Below are 19122 nucleotides of genomic sequence, written 5' to 3'. Positions count from 1 at the left end.
TGAAATTCGGATTCAGCGTGCCTAAAAATATATAGAAACATAGGTCTGGTTCCTGGTACATGACACTTTTTTTATTTTGTGTGCCGGTGTAATCTTACTCAAGAGATTTCAGTATCACATACAAAATTCTTTTTTAAGTTCTGAGTTCTTGGGGGGGGTCATGACCCCGTGACCCCCCCCTTGTATACGCCGTTGCCAATGACCAGCCACCAGTGTGGGAAGTACCGTAATCTCAGTTCGAAATTTCGACATGGTTTGATTTAAAAAATTCGTACTCTTTTTGTAGGCATCGTAGAAATGTGATTGAAGATTCATATATAAGGTGGAATAATAAGCTTTCAGATGATATAAAATTTATTATAGAGTGTCGTATAAAAAAATGGATTTAATGGTGTTGGAAGACAAAAAATATTGATTTTTTTTTGCTTTTTTTGTAGATGTCGTACAGACATGGTTGATGTGAAAATTTTGAGCTGAAACAATAGCCTTTCAGATAGGTTGTCGTATACAAAAAATAGATTTAATGGTGTTAAAAGGTTTGATATTTTGATTTTTTTCAATTTATTTTATGAAAAATGATTGTTTTCAATAAATTATATTTATACCTTTTACGAATTGTAAGTAAAGCTTTGTTCTTTAGAAGAAATATGTAATTTTTTGTAAGCTTTTCATAAAAAATTGATATAATGAGAAAAGACATACAAAATGATATTTTTTTAACTTTTTCTTGTAAAACGACTTACCTAACAGACAACCATTTTTTTTTAACTTTTTATGAAATAAACAAAGATGGAATCAAGTAACAAAGACTAATAGTCTTACAAAGCAAAGTTTAAGCCAAGCAAATAAGGATTGAAGCTAATTAATGTCATAATTGAATGTGAATTGTAAGATTAAAAAAAAAACATAATTCAGGGAAAATTGAAAACAGAAACTTTTTGTATGTCCGTACTGTAAGCAATATCTATCTGAATATCTTTTAAAATTATTCAATAAGGAGATATTTGTCACTAATTAGACTTTAAGATAGAGAATTTTTAGATTAAAAGTTGTATGCCCGATAGGTTCCCACTTGTTTTGCACTTGCAGATTAATTTTATTTTGAACCTGATAAACATTCTTCTATAGCAAAAACGATCTTATTTGTAGAATTTGTCTTTATCTATATAAATAAAATATTTTTTACATAATCATTCACCAAATGGGGTGACTTTACCAATCTAAAATTTTGAATGCTTTGTAAATGTACCTGTAAATATTTTCCATAACACGATTCATATAAGCTTCAACAAATGGTACAAATGCGTGCAATAATAAATTTTGATATCTCTCCATGAAACTCATTTGTTGACTTTTTCCAGTATGTGGAATCTGGACATAAGATATAGCTGATGGATTTCCAATCCATTCAGCAACTTCACCAAACGGTCCACCCAAACTTATAACAGCAATTGGACAACCATATCTTGGTGCAACTCCAACCATAAAATCATTCAACAAATATCCAAGGATCACTAAATCAAATTTGTTGTCTTCCTTGAAGAACTCTTGGAATTCTTTCTGTTTCAATACATCCTGTTGAATATCGTATAGAATCTCAACATGTCGCATGAAACTATAAAACGTGCAATCTTCACTAACTCTTGCATTTCTATAGTTAAGGATTTTAACTTTTTCCAGCGGGATTTTAAGAAGGACATGACGGAAATCCTTTCTGGGAAAATATTCCAATGGAATTGGAATAGTTGTAACAATTGTGAGATTATGATTTCTTTCAATTAGTGTATTAGCCACTGCCATGTAGACTTTTAAATTTGGTTTATTAGGAGATGTAAACATACACAAAACATTTGCCGATTGATTCACTTGAAAGTGACAAATTATTACGAAAATTAGGATTAATTGAAAGACATAACGTTCCGACATGATACCTTTACTGTTAACGATCGATTATATACTAATAGTATTATTTGATACTTTTTTTTTTAATTCTCACGTTAGTATCAAACGTATTTAAATTCCAGATAAGATAAAATAAGTTTCTCTATCTTTGAAGGTTTTTTTTCTTAAATAAATAATTTTGTCGATTATCTTTTATGATTTTATTTAATTTAAATTACAATAACCAACAAATATATGTAGGTAAATGTTTATATTTTAAAGGTACCTTCTTATCTTTTTCGTGCTATTCCCTTATAATTTTTGTAGGTATTTAGAATCAGAATGAAATTCAACCAATACAAATTTAGCATTTGCAAGGTTTGATGAAAGTCCATTAAAAATAGTGTTTTCTTTAAACAAAGTTTTATTTTTGCTACCAAAATTACTTTTCTCAAAAATGGCTGTAACAATTTTGATTAATTTTTTTTTTAGTGCGTATACTTTCGCAAATAAGGTCGTAGGTACTAAATAAAGTACGACTTATCCGAAAGGATTGACGAATTGAACGAAAATTGGTATAGGTACAAAAGTGTTTTAGTGAGCGAAAAATTATAAATTCTTATAAAAACACATTTTTTGATGTTTTAAAAATATTTCAATATATTTTTCGAAATTTTTGTTTTTGAAAACGGTTTGTACCTAGATTTTTGTTTTTAACATTTTTTGTTTTCAAGTGTTGATTAATATTTTCTTATGAATGTCACATGATTTTTTTTTAATTATTGAAAATTTTTATAGTAGACAAGTGCCGATGCCTTCAAAAACATTAAAAAGAACAAAAAAATCATAGTAGAATGAAACATTAATAAATCTTACGTTTTTTGAGTAATTAAAGTGTAAATTTGAATAAATAGGCCAAAATTGTAAACAATGATAAAAATTTTTTTTCGAATTCAAGCTTTTTTCATTTTTTGAATTTTACGAGAACATGTTCTATAGTATTCTAATGTAAATTTTTTTGTACACCATCAGAAAATAGACATTTTAACGAACGAATTTTCGATTGAAAATTAGGGTGTTTTTTTGGTATTAGGTCAAAATAAGGTAAACAAATTAATATTATAAATCAAATAAATTACAGTGTATTTGGGACATAATAAGGTATGTTTTCACCAAATTTCGTAGAAAAATTTTTTGTTTTTGAAAAAGATAAAAATAAAAAACCAAAAACTCGGTTTTTTGAATTTTTCACATAAATTTTAAGGTTATGTGAAAAAATAGTTGAAACAAAAGTTGTAGATCTTTTTATTACCTACAACTTTGCCATACAACTTTTTTCTATAGGATTAGTAGTTTTGCCGGAAATCGAGATATACCATTTTTTACCATTAAAAACTCAACTTATTTTTCCTTTAATTTTCATCATATTCACCTCCTTTTACAATAGGTTTCATTCTACTATGATTTTTTTTGGTTTCAACAATTATCGACCCTGGTCTGTGTGGATCAGAATCAAAACCCATTATATCCACTTTTCAAAAAAAAATGACTTAGGTATGAGGTTTTGTTTCTATTATTCAAATACATACGTTGCGCCCAAGTTTGAGTCTCTAATTACATTTTTTGGCATAGAAATCAGACCACAAAGTTAGAGGTTAATTTCAAAACCAATTTTATCCACTTGAGTTTTTGTTTCAAAACCCATTATATCCAAACAATTTTATTCGCATCAAAATCCATTATATCCATTCAAAATATTATTTCTAAAATAAATTTGAAATTCAAAAACCATTTTATCCTTGGGATGAGATTAGATGGGAATATCCGAAAATTTATACGGATTTTTGAAAAAAAAATTTTCGGCATTTAGGATTGAATTTATTTGTTCAAGAAAGTAGGCGTAGTTAAAAAAAAGGAAATAAAGTTTTCTCGTTTTTAATTGAGTTTTTTTAATGCCATATTTTCATAATTTGGTCTGAAATTCAGAGGTGATTCTCAAAATCCATTCTATCCATATTTGTTTTGGGTATAACTCCAAAACTAAAACCCTCAGATCACGATTTCTGGACTTAAAGTGTAGGGAATCCTAATTGAATCAATCCTGCATTTAAAAAAGTACTAAAAAATGTTTCGTTTACGAGATACAAGTTTTTCTCGATTTACTCGAAATCAAAAAAAGTGGATAAAATGGGTTTTGTTTCTGATCCACACGTCTATAGGTAGATACATAAAAATTATTTTAAAATCACGGATCTAGCGATTTTGAATATTTTTTTCTAAAAATTCTTTGATGTACAAGAAACCAAACAACATACTTAAGTTGGTGGTCAAAATCAATAATTACAAAGATGTTTTAAAATATTTAAGAAAATTAGAACTAACAAACCTCTATATTTGTAAGAATCTATGGCGTCAAAAAACGTTTTTGTGCACAAGATTGGCTGATTTTAAGATAAGAGCAATTAGGTACATATAAGCATTTAATTTTATTTTGAGCCTTTGCAAAAAAAAACAATTTTTTTTAATTTGGGACTCTCTGTTACAAGTGCGATGGAAAGGAAATATTCTTTAAAATTTTAAAATCATAATTTTTAAGTCAAAATTGAATATGTGCCGAAATTCGAATTCTATAATTCTGTACCTACTCTAAAATTCTGTATTCTAAAATTCTGTGGATTCAAAATTCTGTAGATTCAAAACTCTGTATTCGAAAATTCAGTAAATTTCAAAATTCTGTATTCCAAAATTATGCTAATGATAACAATAACGAAGAAAATGGAGTACAGATTTTTGCTATTTTATTTGCAGAAAATAACTTTGAAATTAAGTAGGTATCTCCCCAATTAATTTGCATATGGCTTACAGCTATTGCATTGAATTTGAATGACATACCTTGAATACTAAGATACTAGTAATATTTAGCCAAGAATCTTCTTTAGGTATATTTCATCATTCTGATTTTTGTTATTTTTTATTTGTATGAATAAAAATGTAAAGGTTTGGAATTACAGAATTACAAAAAGCAGAATAATGGATTTGCAGAATTTTGAAAAACAAAATTTTTAATTTATAGAATTTTGAAATAGATACAGAATAAAAGAAAAGCAGAATAATTTAGTACATACTTTTTATTTAGAATCAGAATTTTGGTCATGCAGAATTTTTGAATGACGACACGTTCCCAAATTCATTTTTTTTTTTATATAAAATAAGCTTTAAAGTTTTGGCTAATAGAAAAGATTAAGTTTGATTTTGAAAGTGCTGTCGTTGTTTTTAAATTAAAAGCAGAGTTGTAAATTTTTTGTAAATTCAAGAGCATTTCTTACCATATTTGGTACGTCTCTACCGTATTCGATCTAGTTTTGGTACAACAAATTTGGATAATAATTTTTAGAAAAAAAACAAAACCGACTTCCATGGATAAAAACTGGGTTTTTTGGTTTTTAAAATAGTTTTAGTTTTAGTTTAAAATGAATACGAATTGAATACCTCCTCCTTTTTGGAAGTCGGTAAAAATAGTGAAAAACAAATACGTCACGTCGTTCAATAAAATTTAAACCTAAAGCCAAATATTTGGTGTTGTTGGTTTTTAGTGTAGTTCAAAATCATAGAAATAGGATTTCAAATCACCCCATTTTTTTTTTTTTTGGTTTATATGTATAAGATCTGTTTGAAAATTTAGTTAAAAACTGAAATTTTCTGAACATTTTCAAATATTATCTAATATTTTAATAGAATCAACCGTATTTCTTATGTTTTTTTTTTTGTTTTTAATAGCTCTAATAACTGAATTGTAACTTTTTTTTAAATAAACTTTAAATTTACCTGTAAATATTTTCCATAATACGATTGGAATAAGCTCGTGCCCATGGTTCAACAGCATACATTATTAAATTTCGAAACCTTTGCATAAAAGTCATTGATTAACTTTTACCAAGAAATGGAACTTGCACATAAGATATAGCTGAAGGATTTCCAATCCATTCAGCCAATTCACTAAATGGTCCACTTAAACCTACAACAGCAATCGGACAATTATATCTCGGTGCAATGCCAAACATAAAATCATTCAACAAATATCCAAGGATCATTAAATCAAATTTATTGTCCTCTGCGAAGAATTCTTTAAACTCACGCTGCATCAATGCATTTATTTGAATACTTGTTAAATAATCAACAGTTTCGAAGAAACCATGAAAAAATCCATCGTCAGTTATTTCCGAATTGATTTGATTGATCCTTTGTTGCATTTTTTTTGAACGGGTCCATTAAAAGGATATGACGAAAATTCTTTTTCGGAATTGAATCCGATGGAATTGGAATAGTTGTTATAATTGTGAGATTATGGTCTCTGTCAATTGGAGCTTTTGCCACACCCATGTAAACTTTTAAATTTGGAATAAGAGGAGATGTAAACAAACACAAAACATTTGCTGAATAATTCACTTGGAAAAGACAACATATTACAAAAATCAAAGGAAAATACATTTTTTGGCGTTCCGACATGTTAGTGGTTAGAAAACAACGACGCGATTCCCAACTAATTGTTAGATTTTCTAAATATTTGTTATTCACCTTATCTTTATAACTAAAATTCGAGATTTCAGTAGTTATATCAATGGCATTATCGATGGTTTTTTATTTTATTTATATGAATTATTTATAACCAACAAGCAGGTTGTTGAAGACTCCGCCATACATCGACCTTCCGTCATAAAGTTTTGTTTTGCACATTTTTTAAATGAAATAAATAATATGTAGGTATTATTGTTGCCATGCGTTAAAAAGAATTTAAAAAAAATTCTTTTCGAATAAAGTTTTTCTAATGAACAAGATTTTAAAATAATTCTTAAATTACAAAATTTAAATTTCATGTTCGCAGAACTTTTTGTTCGGAAGAATTTTTTTCAATGTATGACAAAAAATGGTGCAAATTAATTTATTTGCTGGGTTAAGGAATATTAGAAGCTTCAAAAACCGAAGCACCTTTGAAAATCGGTTAAAATAAAAAAAAAATATTTTTGTTTGTATGAAAGTAACTCGTAAGTTAAGTACAAAATTAAAACATAGTTCAAAAAAATTTTATTTTTGAAGCTTGTAAAATGGATTAGTTTTATTAAAATTATGTAGGTATATGATCCTTTTTTTGTTTAATAAATTGAAATAAAATTTGAAGACTTTTGACAAGTTCTTTTTGACGCAATTTTACAAAAATTTCCCATGAATTTTACAAAACTCAACTGAAATTTAATCTATTTCTAAAACTGGACAAATTTTGCTCTCATCTATTGCAAAATCCTTCATTTTTCTTTTGAAATTTTTAGGCTTGGGGTTAAAATTTTGCCGAGGTCAAAGTTCTGCTTTTTAAAATTCAGTTTTAAAAATCTGTTTTTCATAATTCTGTTTCACAAAATTCTGAAAAAAATTAAAAAAGGATTGGGAAATGTTAAAAAGCGCGTGCTTTTTAACATTTTCCAAACCTTTTTTTTAATTTTTTTCAGAATTCCGTAAAATCATCATCTCGCAAAATTTGCTGCTTATTTGAGATTACTTGCTTACGAGTAGTTTATTATGTCAATTTTTGTAATATGTATGTATTAATTTTTTTGATAAATCAATAAATTTAAAAATATTGAGAAAAGGTCTTTAATGATAAATATCTTCGAAAAATGATAATTGAAAATTTTTTAATAAATCAATACAAAATTGAATAAGAAAAGGAATATTCTTCATCGTTTCTAATTTGTTTTCAATGATATGTATATACATAGATGTGAGTTATGAAAAAGTCAGTCTTCTAGAAAGTAAAAGACAGAATATAAAAAAGGGATCGGGTCAAAATTTTGGCTTCAAAATTCTTTTTTTTTTAAATTCTGTTTTTCAAAATTCTGCCAGCATTTAAAAAAAAAAAAAAAATTCGGCTAATTCTTTTTTTTTTCATAGCATATGCGTTTACTTAACAAAAATACACCTCATTAATGTAATTTAAGTTTGGTGCCTACTTTTTCAAAATTCTGCTTTTTGCATTAAAGAAAAATACACCTCATTAATGTAATTCCACATTGGTACTTTCCTAAATTTTTTGTTTAAGTGTCGCAAATATTTTTTAAAATGCATAGACTGACTTTCTTTCAAATAAAATCTATAACTTATTGGAATTGATTTTGTTTGATACAAAATATTCCTTTTCTTATTCAAAATTTTGAATATTCATCTTTATTTGATAAATTACAAAAATTTTAATTATTTATATTTATTTAATTTATTTATTTATAAAACAAAAATTAATATGCATTCAAAGAATGTCAAATTATGTAGGTAAGTTATCAAATAAGTAGATAATTTTTCAAGAAGATGATTTTACAGAATTTTGCAAAAAATTAAAAAAGGGTTTGGAAAATGGTAAAAAGCGCGCGCTTTTTAACATTTTCCAAAACCTTTTTTAATTTTTTGCAGAATTTTGAAAAACAGAACTATGAAAAGCAGAATTTTGAAAAACAGAATTTTGAAAAGCAGAATTTTAAAAGCAGAATTTTTTAAAGCAGAATTTTGAAAGCAGAATTTTGACAAAAAAATTTTGACCCCGGCAGCAGCAGAATTTTGAAAAAACAGAATTTTCTTGAAAAAGCTGAATTTTGAAGCCGTTTTGACCCGCCCCCAAATTACACTGGTCAACAAGGTTTTTGTTACAGACACCAAGATATACTTTTCTATAGGTTTTTGAGATAATCCCGTTAGAAAATCGAAAATGCCGCTTTTTACCAGTTTTCGAGATTATTTCTTAGCGTTTGGTTATTTATTTTAAATAAATCTGTAACGGTTTCTTAAATGACTAAATTTTGTCTTTTTTTAAGTTTTCAAAATTTTGGCAGGTTTTATATTGGTGAAAGTGGTGAATCGCGGCGATATACATCAAAGTGTGACCGTGTCAGACTGTTATACTAAATAATTTACTATTGTGAGAAAAATATAACTTTTTTCTTGTTAAAAACAATATAAGAACTTACAGGAATGTAAGATTTAAACGGATTTAGAAAGAAAAAATTGAGTTCTTTTAGAAAACCAAACACATTTGCCCGTATGCATAAAAAATAGTAAATACTAGCAATATGAAATTAATAAGTATAAACTAGGTTTGATATGCACAAAATGCGGATAAAAAACGTTCATACTTTTTAATTTTTCAAGTAAAAGCATTTACTATTTTTTATGCATATGACCCATTATATAACAAAATACAATATTCTTGAAACGGAAATATGGCGTTGCCGTTTTTGCGAAAATTATGTGAAATTTTAGTTTGACAATGCAAATTTCTTTTAATTGATTGCAATTCTATCCTGATAATAAACTAAATTTTGAAAACAATAAAATTTACCTGTAAATATTTTCCATAACACGATTCGAATAAGTTCGTAGGTACCAATGGTTCTAAAGCGTACATCATTAAATTTTGAAATCTCTCCATAAAATTCATTGGTTGACTTTTGCCAAGAAATGGAACTTGCACATAAGATATAGCTGATGGATTTCCAATCCATTCAGCCAATTCACTAAATGGTCCACTTAAACTTATAACTGCAACTGGGCAATCATATCTTGGTGCAACACCAACCATAAAGTCATTCAACAAATATCCGACAATCACTAAATGAAACTTGTTATCTTCCTCGAAGAATTCTTTGAATTCAGGCAGCATAAGTGCATCACGTTGAAGAGTTGTTAGAATATAAACACTTTCGAAAATACCATAAAAAAATCCTTCATCTGATATTTCCGAATTAATTTGGTTGATCCTCTTTTCCCTCTTTTTGAACGAGGCTATTAAATGGACATGACGAAAATTCTTTCTCGGCATATAGTCCGATGGGATTGGAATAGTTGTTACAATAGTGACATTATGATCTCTATCAATTAAAGCGTTTGCCACGGCCATGTAGATTTTTAAGTTTGGAATAAGAGGAGATGTAAACATGCACAAGACATTTGCAGAATTATTCACTTGGAAAAGACAACTTATTACGAAAATCAAAGGAAAATAAACTTTATGACGTTCCAACATGATGTGTTTGAAAAACAACAACCGATTGCTTACTAAATGTTAGCTTTTGTAAATAAACGTAGAAACACTCTTGCTCTTACTTTTAGTTATCAAAATTCTAGATAAGATAGAGTCTTCTTATGTTCGTGCTTTCAATAACTAAATCAATGGTTTTTTTTTATCGATAGTCTTTATAATCTTGTTTATTTAGATTATATTAACCAACTGAATATTTAAAGGACAATGTTAGCGATAATTTGAGAAATTAAAAAGGATAGTTCAACTACGGTTCGAAGGACAGTGGGACAGGTTGTTCTCTTTAATTAATAATAAAAACAAAATAAGTTAAAAAAAAATCATGTGTGCAATTCACACGTGGTAGAAGTGAAACCTTAAAAAATAATTTGTCTTGAAAAAAAAAATTGCGCCATAAAAATCTTACAAGTTTTCCTAAAGAATAAAGCCATTCTTAAATTTTAACAATGCACAAAACGTATAAAAATAGTTTATTCAAAACAATGATTTTTTATGAAAAAAGCAAAAAAAAAATCGTTTTTTTTTTCTTGTAACACCATTAAATTAATTTTTTTAAATGACAATCTATAATAGATTTTATATCATCTGAAAGCTTATTATTTCACCTTTTATATGACGCTTTAATCATATTTCTATGATGCCTACAACAAAAGTAAGAATTTTTTAACCAACCATGTCGAAATTTCAAACTTAGATTACTGTACTTCCTACACTGGTGGCTTGGTCAATGGCAATAGATCTCCACAGGTATTTAGGTTGTGTAACTTGTATAATACGTGCCGTTATGTGTGATATGTCAAATGAAAGGTAAAATTATCAGCATGCTTAATAAAGTTAAATCTAATTTGTATGTGCTTTAGATCAAAAGATATAACGTGTTTAGAACAAAACATATTTTTACCATTATCTCAAGATATTGAATATGAAATTAATTGAAATTTTGCACAATAATAGTTTATTTAATTACCTATCTACAGTATAAACTTCATTAATATATCTATCATAATTAATCTATCAACAATGGCTGAATTTTGAACTTTGTTTTGTCATACTCTTTAGCATTTACTGTGTAAACTTTTACGTAATGCATTGGATTGAAAACGGCAATGACGACGATGTATTTGGCGAAGAGTGTCTCAAAAAAAATGTTTTGAATGCATTTTATGAAATAAAATAAGAAGTTTTTTTCTTCTACTCATAGTTCAGGAAAAATGATCAGAAAAGTGTGGCCGCAAACTGCAGAGTAAATCCAAATAAGGGTTTTAAAAGTAATTGAAAATGTCAAAAATATATTTCTTCGCTTAAAACTTTTATGAAAAAATGTTTGAAAATTTTTGAAACACACATTTTAGCATGAATTTTTAAGGAAAATATTAATACAAAAAAAAACCGCTTAGAAAAAAGGATTTCTGAAAAATTAAATTGTTAAATATTCTTAAAGACCCAAATATATGTTTTCAAAATTAAATACCTACAACTTTAATTATTCAGATTTTTAAGCGCCTCTGGTGTTTGCGGAAAATTAATAAAATAAAAAAAGAAAATGTTCCATGGTATACTTTGATATGGTTTTTGCACTATTTTGTTATCAACTTTTTTCTGATATAATTATTGTTTTTAAAATACTTACATAATTATTTTAACTAATTTGTCAAAAGTGTAAAAATTGATATTTTGCTCATTGCTTGTAAATGGCATAATTGTCATCAAAACTTAAAATAAAATGAATCATTGGCTTTTTGGGACCAATTACAGATTTTACTGTCTCTTCTAAAAAAAAACACCCTTTCACCTAATTTTTCTTTATTCTTGCTTTCTATCCTAAATTCAACGTTTTCACCAAATTTCATTAGGGTGATCCATCATTTTTGTTTTCACTCAAAAAAAAAAAAACACCCTTTTAACCGTATTATTTGTATAGACAGTTTAGATTCTTGTTTCTTATCTCAAAAGTAACATAATTCCTGAATTTCAATAGGGTACCACTAGTACTATACTCTAGTATTGCACACTTTTCCAAATATACCCATATTTTCTCTACACCTAAAAAAAACAACTGTTCACATGAAAAAAATGTATAGCTTTCTTTTATTCGTAATACCCATGAGAAAGAGTACATATTTATTGAACTTAGGCAGGGTACCTTTTATACCACTGATTTTATTGGACTTATCGCGGATTTTCCCTATTTTCCCAAAAAAAACACCCTTTAACCTAAAATATTTGTATAGACTTTGTAGGCTCTTGGTTTCTGTTATAAATGAAACATTTTTTTACAATTTTTATTGGTGTAACAATTTTTTCCCAGTTTTTGTGGTACTAATTCCGAATTTCATCATTTCTTAAAAAAAAAAACGTGTGTGTACACATGTACACGCGACTGAAGTTTTACTTCTCACTTTTTTTTTTGCAAAACTACAAATTTTATTTCTAATAACATTCATTAATTTCTAATAACATAGGGTAGAGTTGCCTATTTTCTGCCGTCTCCAGTTTCCGGCCACCTTTCGAAAAATCGTTATAACTAGTGATTTCGAAGGCGTTTATTCCAAATTTTCCCTCGTATGCTGTTCTAACAAATAAGAAAACAGCATAAGAACAAAATTTTGGAATAAACCCTATGAAATCCCTAGATATAACGATTTTCCAAAAGGTGGCCGGAAACTGGAGACGGCCGAAAATAGGCAACTCTACCCTACCTAATAAGTTCAGGACTAATGATATTGCAATAGAAAACAATACCATTCTGATTAAAGAAAGCCGACTAGGCTCTTCAAAAATTTCACATCTTATTTCACATAATTATGTAGATTAAAAAAGAATCGATTTTTTGTTCAGTACAACAGACTTCGCGAATTATTTACGACAAGTAAAACGCAATGAGATCGATTTTAATTCGATTTTAGAAGAAGTTTGTGTATGGGCAATTCCATGGTAACTCACGTTACATTCACAAAAATTTCCAACACATAAATAATTTTTTTTTCAATTTTAATGTAAATTGATACGAAATTACTATCCATGAATGGAGCATAACTATTACTTTTATAATTCACTAAAAAAATTGTCTTTATTTTTAACATTTACTTGGGAAAAATAAAAGTTTGATGGTAACTCACGTTACAAAAATCGGACACGAATTTTAAGGGTCCGACAGTATGAAGTTTTTATGTGAAATTAAGTATCTTAATTTGTTTTCAATGAAGATTCCATACATACAAAATTACAAGCTTTTAATATTAGTGACAAAACCAAACATTTTTTCAATATTTCAAGGAAAAATTTTTAAATATTTAGGTAACTCACGTTACATTATTTTGGTAACTCATGTTACCTGCGATTTGTGGTTCCAAAAGTAAAAAAAAGATGCATTTTCACTCAAGTTTTGTTTTAATCGAATAGTGTGTAACGAAGCTTGCTTAAATGTTAACTTATTTTAGCACTCACCAGGGGATATTGTCATCGTCACTATTACATCATATTTTCAGTTTGCTTGTTTTTCCGTCATTTTCATGTGAAATTCTTCTGTTGCTGGCAAGCTTATGCTATAAAAATGCTTTACTGGTTGAACAGAATGAAAATTCGCTTGTAGCAAAGAAAAACGTCGTGGTACAAGATGTCAAATAAATTCGCTCAAAATGTAGAAAAGATGAACAGAATTATGTGGCGTACAAAAATGTCAATTGCCTTGAAAAAAAAATAATTTTAACTGAGTAACCACATTAGAAACGTCAAAAGTCATTCCGCTTGTAGCTTGAAGTAAAAGTCGACTCGACTTGTACCACAGCGAATTTCCTTGCCACAGCCACAGCTACGTATTCTGGCACCAATATACTAATTTCATACTTTTTAACTTTGACAGCGACACAAGACACAAGCCACAGACACACATTCTGGTCTACCAGTTAAGATTATTAAACTCCCTGAATTTTTATGTTGCTATTTATAAATAGTAATTTTCTAATAAAAAAAGTAAAAATGACTGCATAATTTGTTCAAAATTCGTGTCCACTTTTTCATGGAATTACCCGTATGGCTTTTCATTCTTGCAGGGAAGCTGCCTATGTAATCAATTTATATTGAAGGTTTTGAGTGAACAACAACAACTTGTGTGTACTTTCAAATAAACTACAAGAAACAAGAATCTTATGTCAAAATTCAAATAAAAAAAAACACTACTGGAAAAGTCAAAATGACATTTTCCTATAGCGTAGATAACTCAGCAGCTACATGTGCATTATTTTTGTGTGCATTATTGTGCCTGTTCACACGTGAAGAACGTCTAGGGTTATCATACGTGAAGAATTACTTCTGCGTATTTTGTTTTTCATTTTATGTTTAAAGAAAAATATAAAAATGGTTTTGAAACCAAATTTATGTTTTTTGCATCTTTGTTTAAAATTTTGTCACAAAATGACTTTGTAAATTTGCACTTTTCTCTTTTGGCAAATAGTAGTAATGGAATGACGACACCAGAAAGAGATGCGTACCTACGGGAACGGGTAGTTGTATGAAAAAATTCCAAACCAGAAAGTCAAAGTTCACGTGTGGAAAAGTTTCTCATGTAAACGTCGGTCGTCGCCGTTCCAGCTTGGAATTTTTCCACACGTGAACGTTGACGTAAATCACCGGTTTGGATTTTTTTTTCATACAATTTCCCGTGTGGAACTGTTCCGGCTTGGAATTTTTCCCTACCGTAGTGCCACCGTATTCACTTTTTCGATTTTGGTTTACAGCTGTGGTGAGTTAAAAAATTTATTTTTCCGAAAAAATCTTAAAAAATTGGGTGATTTGCCTACGGCCTCTAATGGCCCTATTCTGGCAAACCTCACAAGTTATGAGGACCTCACAAGGTGAGCTGATTTTGATTTTGTGAGGTTTTCGCGTCACAAAAACTTTCGAATTTGTGATCTGCTCTGAAGGAGGTCACAACTCACAAGTTGGATTTTTGCTAGTAAGAAGTTTGTGAGAAATAAATTCTTACAAAATCGAGTTATGATCACCTTGTGAGGTTTTTGTGACTTGTGAGGTTTGCCAGAATAGGGGGGTAAATCACTTGATTTACCATACAAATATAAAGGCTTGGCCACACCGGAGGGTACATGCGGTAGCTGTACGGGTATTTGTATGAACAAAATTCCAAACTGACACATCAACGTTCAGATGTGGAATTTCTTTCATACAAATACCCGTACCGCTACCGCATGTACCCTTCGGTGTGGCCAAGCCTTTAAATCTACCCAAAACAAGATTTAGGCCGATTTTGAATTGGGTTAAATACTTAACCTCTGTTAAATTTTTGAATATGGTGAATAAAAATGTTAAGTTGTTAAAAATTTAATGGGCTCTGGGACCAGGTTAAATTTTGTTGGCAGATGTTTTTTTTTTTATTGAAAAGGAGTAGTATCATGGTAGAAAGAGGCAGAGAAAAATATTAAACAATAAGCTATACAACTGAAAATTTTTTTATTCACCTCAATAGTGTCAAAAATTTAACAGAGGTTAAATATTTAACCCAATTCACACACGGCCTTATAATCGAAATCGAAAATGAGGAAATCAAACATACCCAAACACACAGATTTTGATGTGCTGAACGCACTCATTTTCTTTTTTGACAACTTATGAAAAAAATGTCATAATAGGGGGGTTCACATTGACCAACTTACCGGACAGACTAGCTGCCATTTGGTCTGATCGGATAGTATTTTGATAATGGGAACACACATCCGACGGCCACCCAACTAACTATTTCGATGTTATAACGATGGTGAGAAGCTTCTCGTCATGACTAATTTCACACCTAAAAGACTCATATAACCCTGTTTATCATCAAAAAGGCCCCCTTTTTCACTCCTATTAAACTTATGAGAAGTGCAATGAAATACTCCTGTAAAGTTTCTCATCAGTAGCCGAAAGTGGTATTCGATCCTATAAGTGTGGGAAGAAGTACACTGTAAGACTACTGTAAAGTTTGTCATCAACAAACGCAAGTGGAGGAGAAATAAAAGGTGAGTGAGGATATAAAAGGAGTGGAAATAAAACGAGGAGAAATAAAAAGAAATTGAATTGTGTTGCATTTATGTTGATTTTTATTTAAGTATTAATTTATTTTTATAAAGTTTATCTGAGGAGCTAGGCCCAACTAGCACAACAGCTTCTATAAATTGAGATCTCTACTACTAATACTACTTTTTATACAGCTTGTATTGAGCTTGCTTCAGAATTTAATTTCTTATAGAAGTTCGAACTTGTTTAACAACTTCTAATAAGTTGTTTAAATACTGTTAAAGAAACTTAAACGAAAAAAAAAATTGTTGTCGGAAAAGCCTGCTTAATGAATTTATACAAGCTTTACAGAAATTACCAAGTTTAGTAATTGATTTTTGGTTTTGATATTGAATAATCTAGCTCGGACACTTTTTGGTTTTGACATTGAATAACTTAGCTCAGACATTTTTTTTTGACATTTCTGATATTTGAACTGATTAAGTTTTTGATTTCATTAATGAATATACTAGGATGGCCGAAAGTAAAAAAGAATTCTTTTTTGTTTTTGTAGTTGTTTTTTTTTTAAATTTCGATAAGACATGTATTAAAGAGCTATACAAGTTCTTCCGAAGCTATCTGTCAAATCTCACAGCTTCGGTAAAGCTTCATTTAAACTTCTTAAAGAGTTTCAAACTTGTATAACGTTCTCCTTTTTCCATGCCCAACAACCTTACTAAAGTTTAAAAGAAGCTGAAATGTAGCTTTTGTAATATCTTAACCGAAGCTGAAATTTTAGTTGGGTATTGGTAACAAAAAATAAAGTATCTTGGCACTACTGTTTTCATCGAGATAATAGCTGTGTTTTTTTGTTTATCTGTATAGATTTTGTGCAAAAAAACGACATCGAGATTTTTGAAATCCATGCAAACATTTGGCACCACTGTACATATACTTTGGCAGCTGTCTGTCAAAAATGTTGCTTTTGTTTTTTTTTTACTTTAACTCCGAAGTGGGAAGGCCATTACATCCATGTTGGATGCAAACAAAAATTTTCATATCGCCATGGCATCCATGTTGGATTCAAAAAAATTTTTTTTTCACAAAAAACCAAAAATTATCTGTATATTCTTAGCTACATTTTAAGACCATGACCATTAACATTAGTTGCGTCGTTCTTGTGTTATAAGCGTTTGAAGGTAGCTATATTGAATTTTTTTCGATTTTTAAAAAATCAAATGTGAAAACTTTTTTATTATTATTTCTAATTTTTCGAAAAAACTTTGGTAATTTAACATACATATCTGTTCAACAATCTTATCAGGATCCATTTAAGACTTTTATCTGAAAAGTGCATTGCGTATATCTCGAGATATTAACATTTCAATGCAACCATGTCAAACAAATTTTTGATTATTTTTTTCTATGAGAGTTTTTTTCAAACCTCGTTTTCTCCGCTTTTTTTTTTGTTAATATTTTCAGATATTTCTGTATGAACACAACAATTAAACTACCTTGGCACTACTGTTTTTATCGAGAGAAAGTAAAATCTGGATATTTATCTGGATTTTTCAAAAATCTATACAGATAAAGTTTTTGTTGTTTTTAACACGTAAATTGTTTTGATTTCAAAAATCTCGATGTCGTTTTTTTGCACAAAATCTATATAGATAAACAAAAAAACACACCTAATAGTAAAATCTGGATAATGATCTGGATTTTTCAAATATTTATACAATTAAAGTTGTTGTTGTTGTTGTTGTTTTTAATGCGTAAATTGTCTTGATTTCAAATGTCTCGATTTCGTTTTTTTGAGCAAAACTCTATATAGAAAAACAAAAAAGCACACCAAATAGCACAAACTTAAACAAATTTTGAATTCATTTAAAAAATAAGGAAATATCTAATTGTTAAATATAATTGAGAAAATTGAACGAAATTATCATCTTTAAATTGTTTGCATTTCCGATTTACAATTGTAGAGATAAAATTTAGTAAAGCGCGATTTGTATACTGGACTTTTGGCCAGAAATTCACTTTCTACCGTGTGAACATTAATTATTATAATGTGCGCAATAATTATGCCCATGTAGCTGCTAAGTTATTTAAGATTGGTACTTGTAATAGAGCTAGGTGGCGCTACTTGCTAATCCTTTTGACAGTTCTTGTCAAAAAGTAAATTTTCACAGTCCACCGCCGGAAAAGAAGTAAAACTTCAAAAAAAAAAATACCCTTTCACTCAAGATAATTTTGTACTTTTTATAGATTCTTAATTCATATACCAATCAAAGCTTTTTCACCAAGTTTTAAAAATTAATAAAGTTTAAGTTAGCTGCTATGATATGTACCTTTCTCACACACAATTTAACCTATAAAAAAAAACACCCTTTCACCAAAAATAATTTTAAAATTTTTATGAAACCTTCGTCCCTGCATTATCTAAAACCTTCATCCCTAATTTCATCAGTGTAGCATGTTTTTCACATTGATTTTGGTAATATTTTACCTGTTGAAGTCAAAAAACAAGCACCCTTGTTTTTGAAGTTATACTTCTTATGGGAGGGTGGGTATGAAAATTTACTTTTTGACAAGAATGTCAAAGGGATTATGACGCGATCACCCTGGGTAGCAGGGCTGTCGTTTCACCTTTAGAGTAGGCAGTACTTTAGTATTTAAAAATGCAGTACGCCGCAGTACGGCAAACATAAAACACACAACATGTTGCAAGTTACATGTTTCATGTGGCAAGTTGCATGTGGCAAGTTGTATGTGGCAAGTTGCGTGTGGCAAGTTGCATGTGGCAAGTTGCGTGTGGCAAGTTGCATGTGGTAATTTCCATGTGGCAAGTTGCCAGGGTTGCAAAAAGCTCACATTTCAGCTCAGCTCACAGCTCAGCTCAAATTTGAATGAGCTAGCTTAGCTCATTTGAGCTGAGCTGAAAGTGAGCTGAGCTGAAAGTGAGCGCCCCAACTTCCAACGCCTATATCTCGGAATTTTGAAAAAAATGAAAAAAAATTTTTTGATGCCAAAAGGTAGCGAGGACTCTAACCTACATTTGGGTACAACTCCCATCCCTGTAGGTGCACGCGTTCTTAAACCGGGTGAACTTAAAGGTAAAAAAAAAGTTAAGCCCGATTCTGAAAAAATAGGTATGATGTGGCGGTTTAACATGGAAG

The 19122-nt window shown here is 29.2% G+C and overlaps 1 protein-coding gene across 7 annotated transcripts in view; it reads right to left on the bottom strand.

Moving 5' to 3' along the window:
• LOC129920544 (UDP-glucosyltransferase 2-like) overlaps positions 1-19122 on the bottom strand; it is a 38749-nt gene that overhangs the window by 9463 nt on the left and 10164 nt on the right. For 2 of the 7 annotated variants that reach the window (XM_056001873.1, XM_056001913.1), the window contains exon 1: positions 1250-2040. The exons of 4 other annotated variants lie outside the window; for them this stretch is intronic. In XM_056001873.1, coding sequence (XP_055857848.1) covers positions 1250-1926 — 677 coding nt within the window. In that variant the 5' untranslated portion in view covers positions 1927-2040. Of the gene's footprint in view, positions 1-1249; positions 2041-19122 lie in introns of those variants that run through there. One more of the 7 variants, XM_056001877.1, reaches the window with a different exon arrangement.

Source organism: Episyrphus balteatus, chromosome 1 (genome assembly GCF_945859705.1).
Source record: "Episyrphus balteatus chromosome 1, idEpiBalt1.1, whole genome shotgun sequence".
Lineage (NCBI taxonomy): Eukaryota > Metazoa > Arthropoda > Insecta > Diptera > Syrphidae > Episyrphus > Episyrphus balteatus.
The sequence above is the reverse complement of the archived record's forward strand: the minus strand, read 5'-3'. Positions and strand labels throughout refer to the sequence as shown.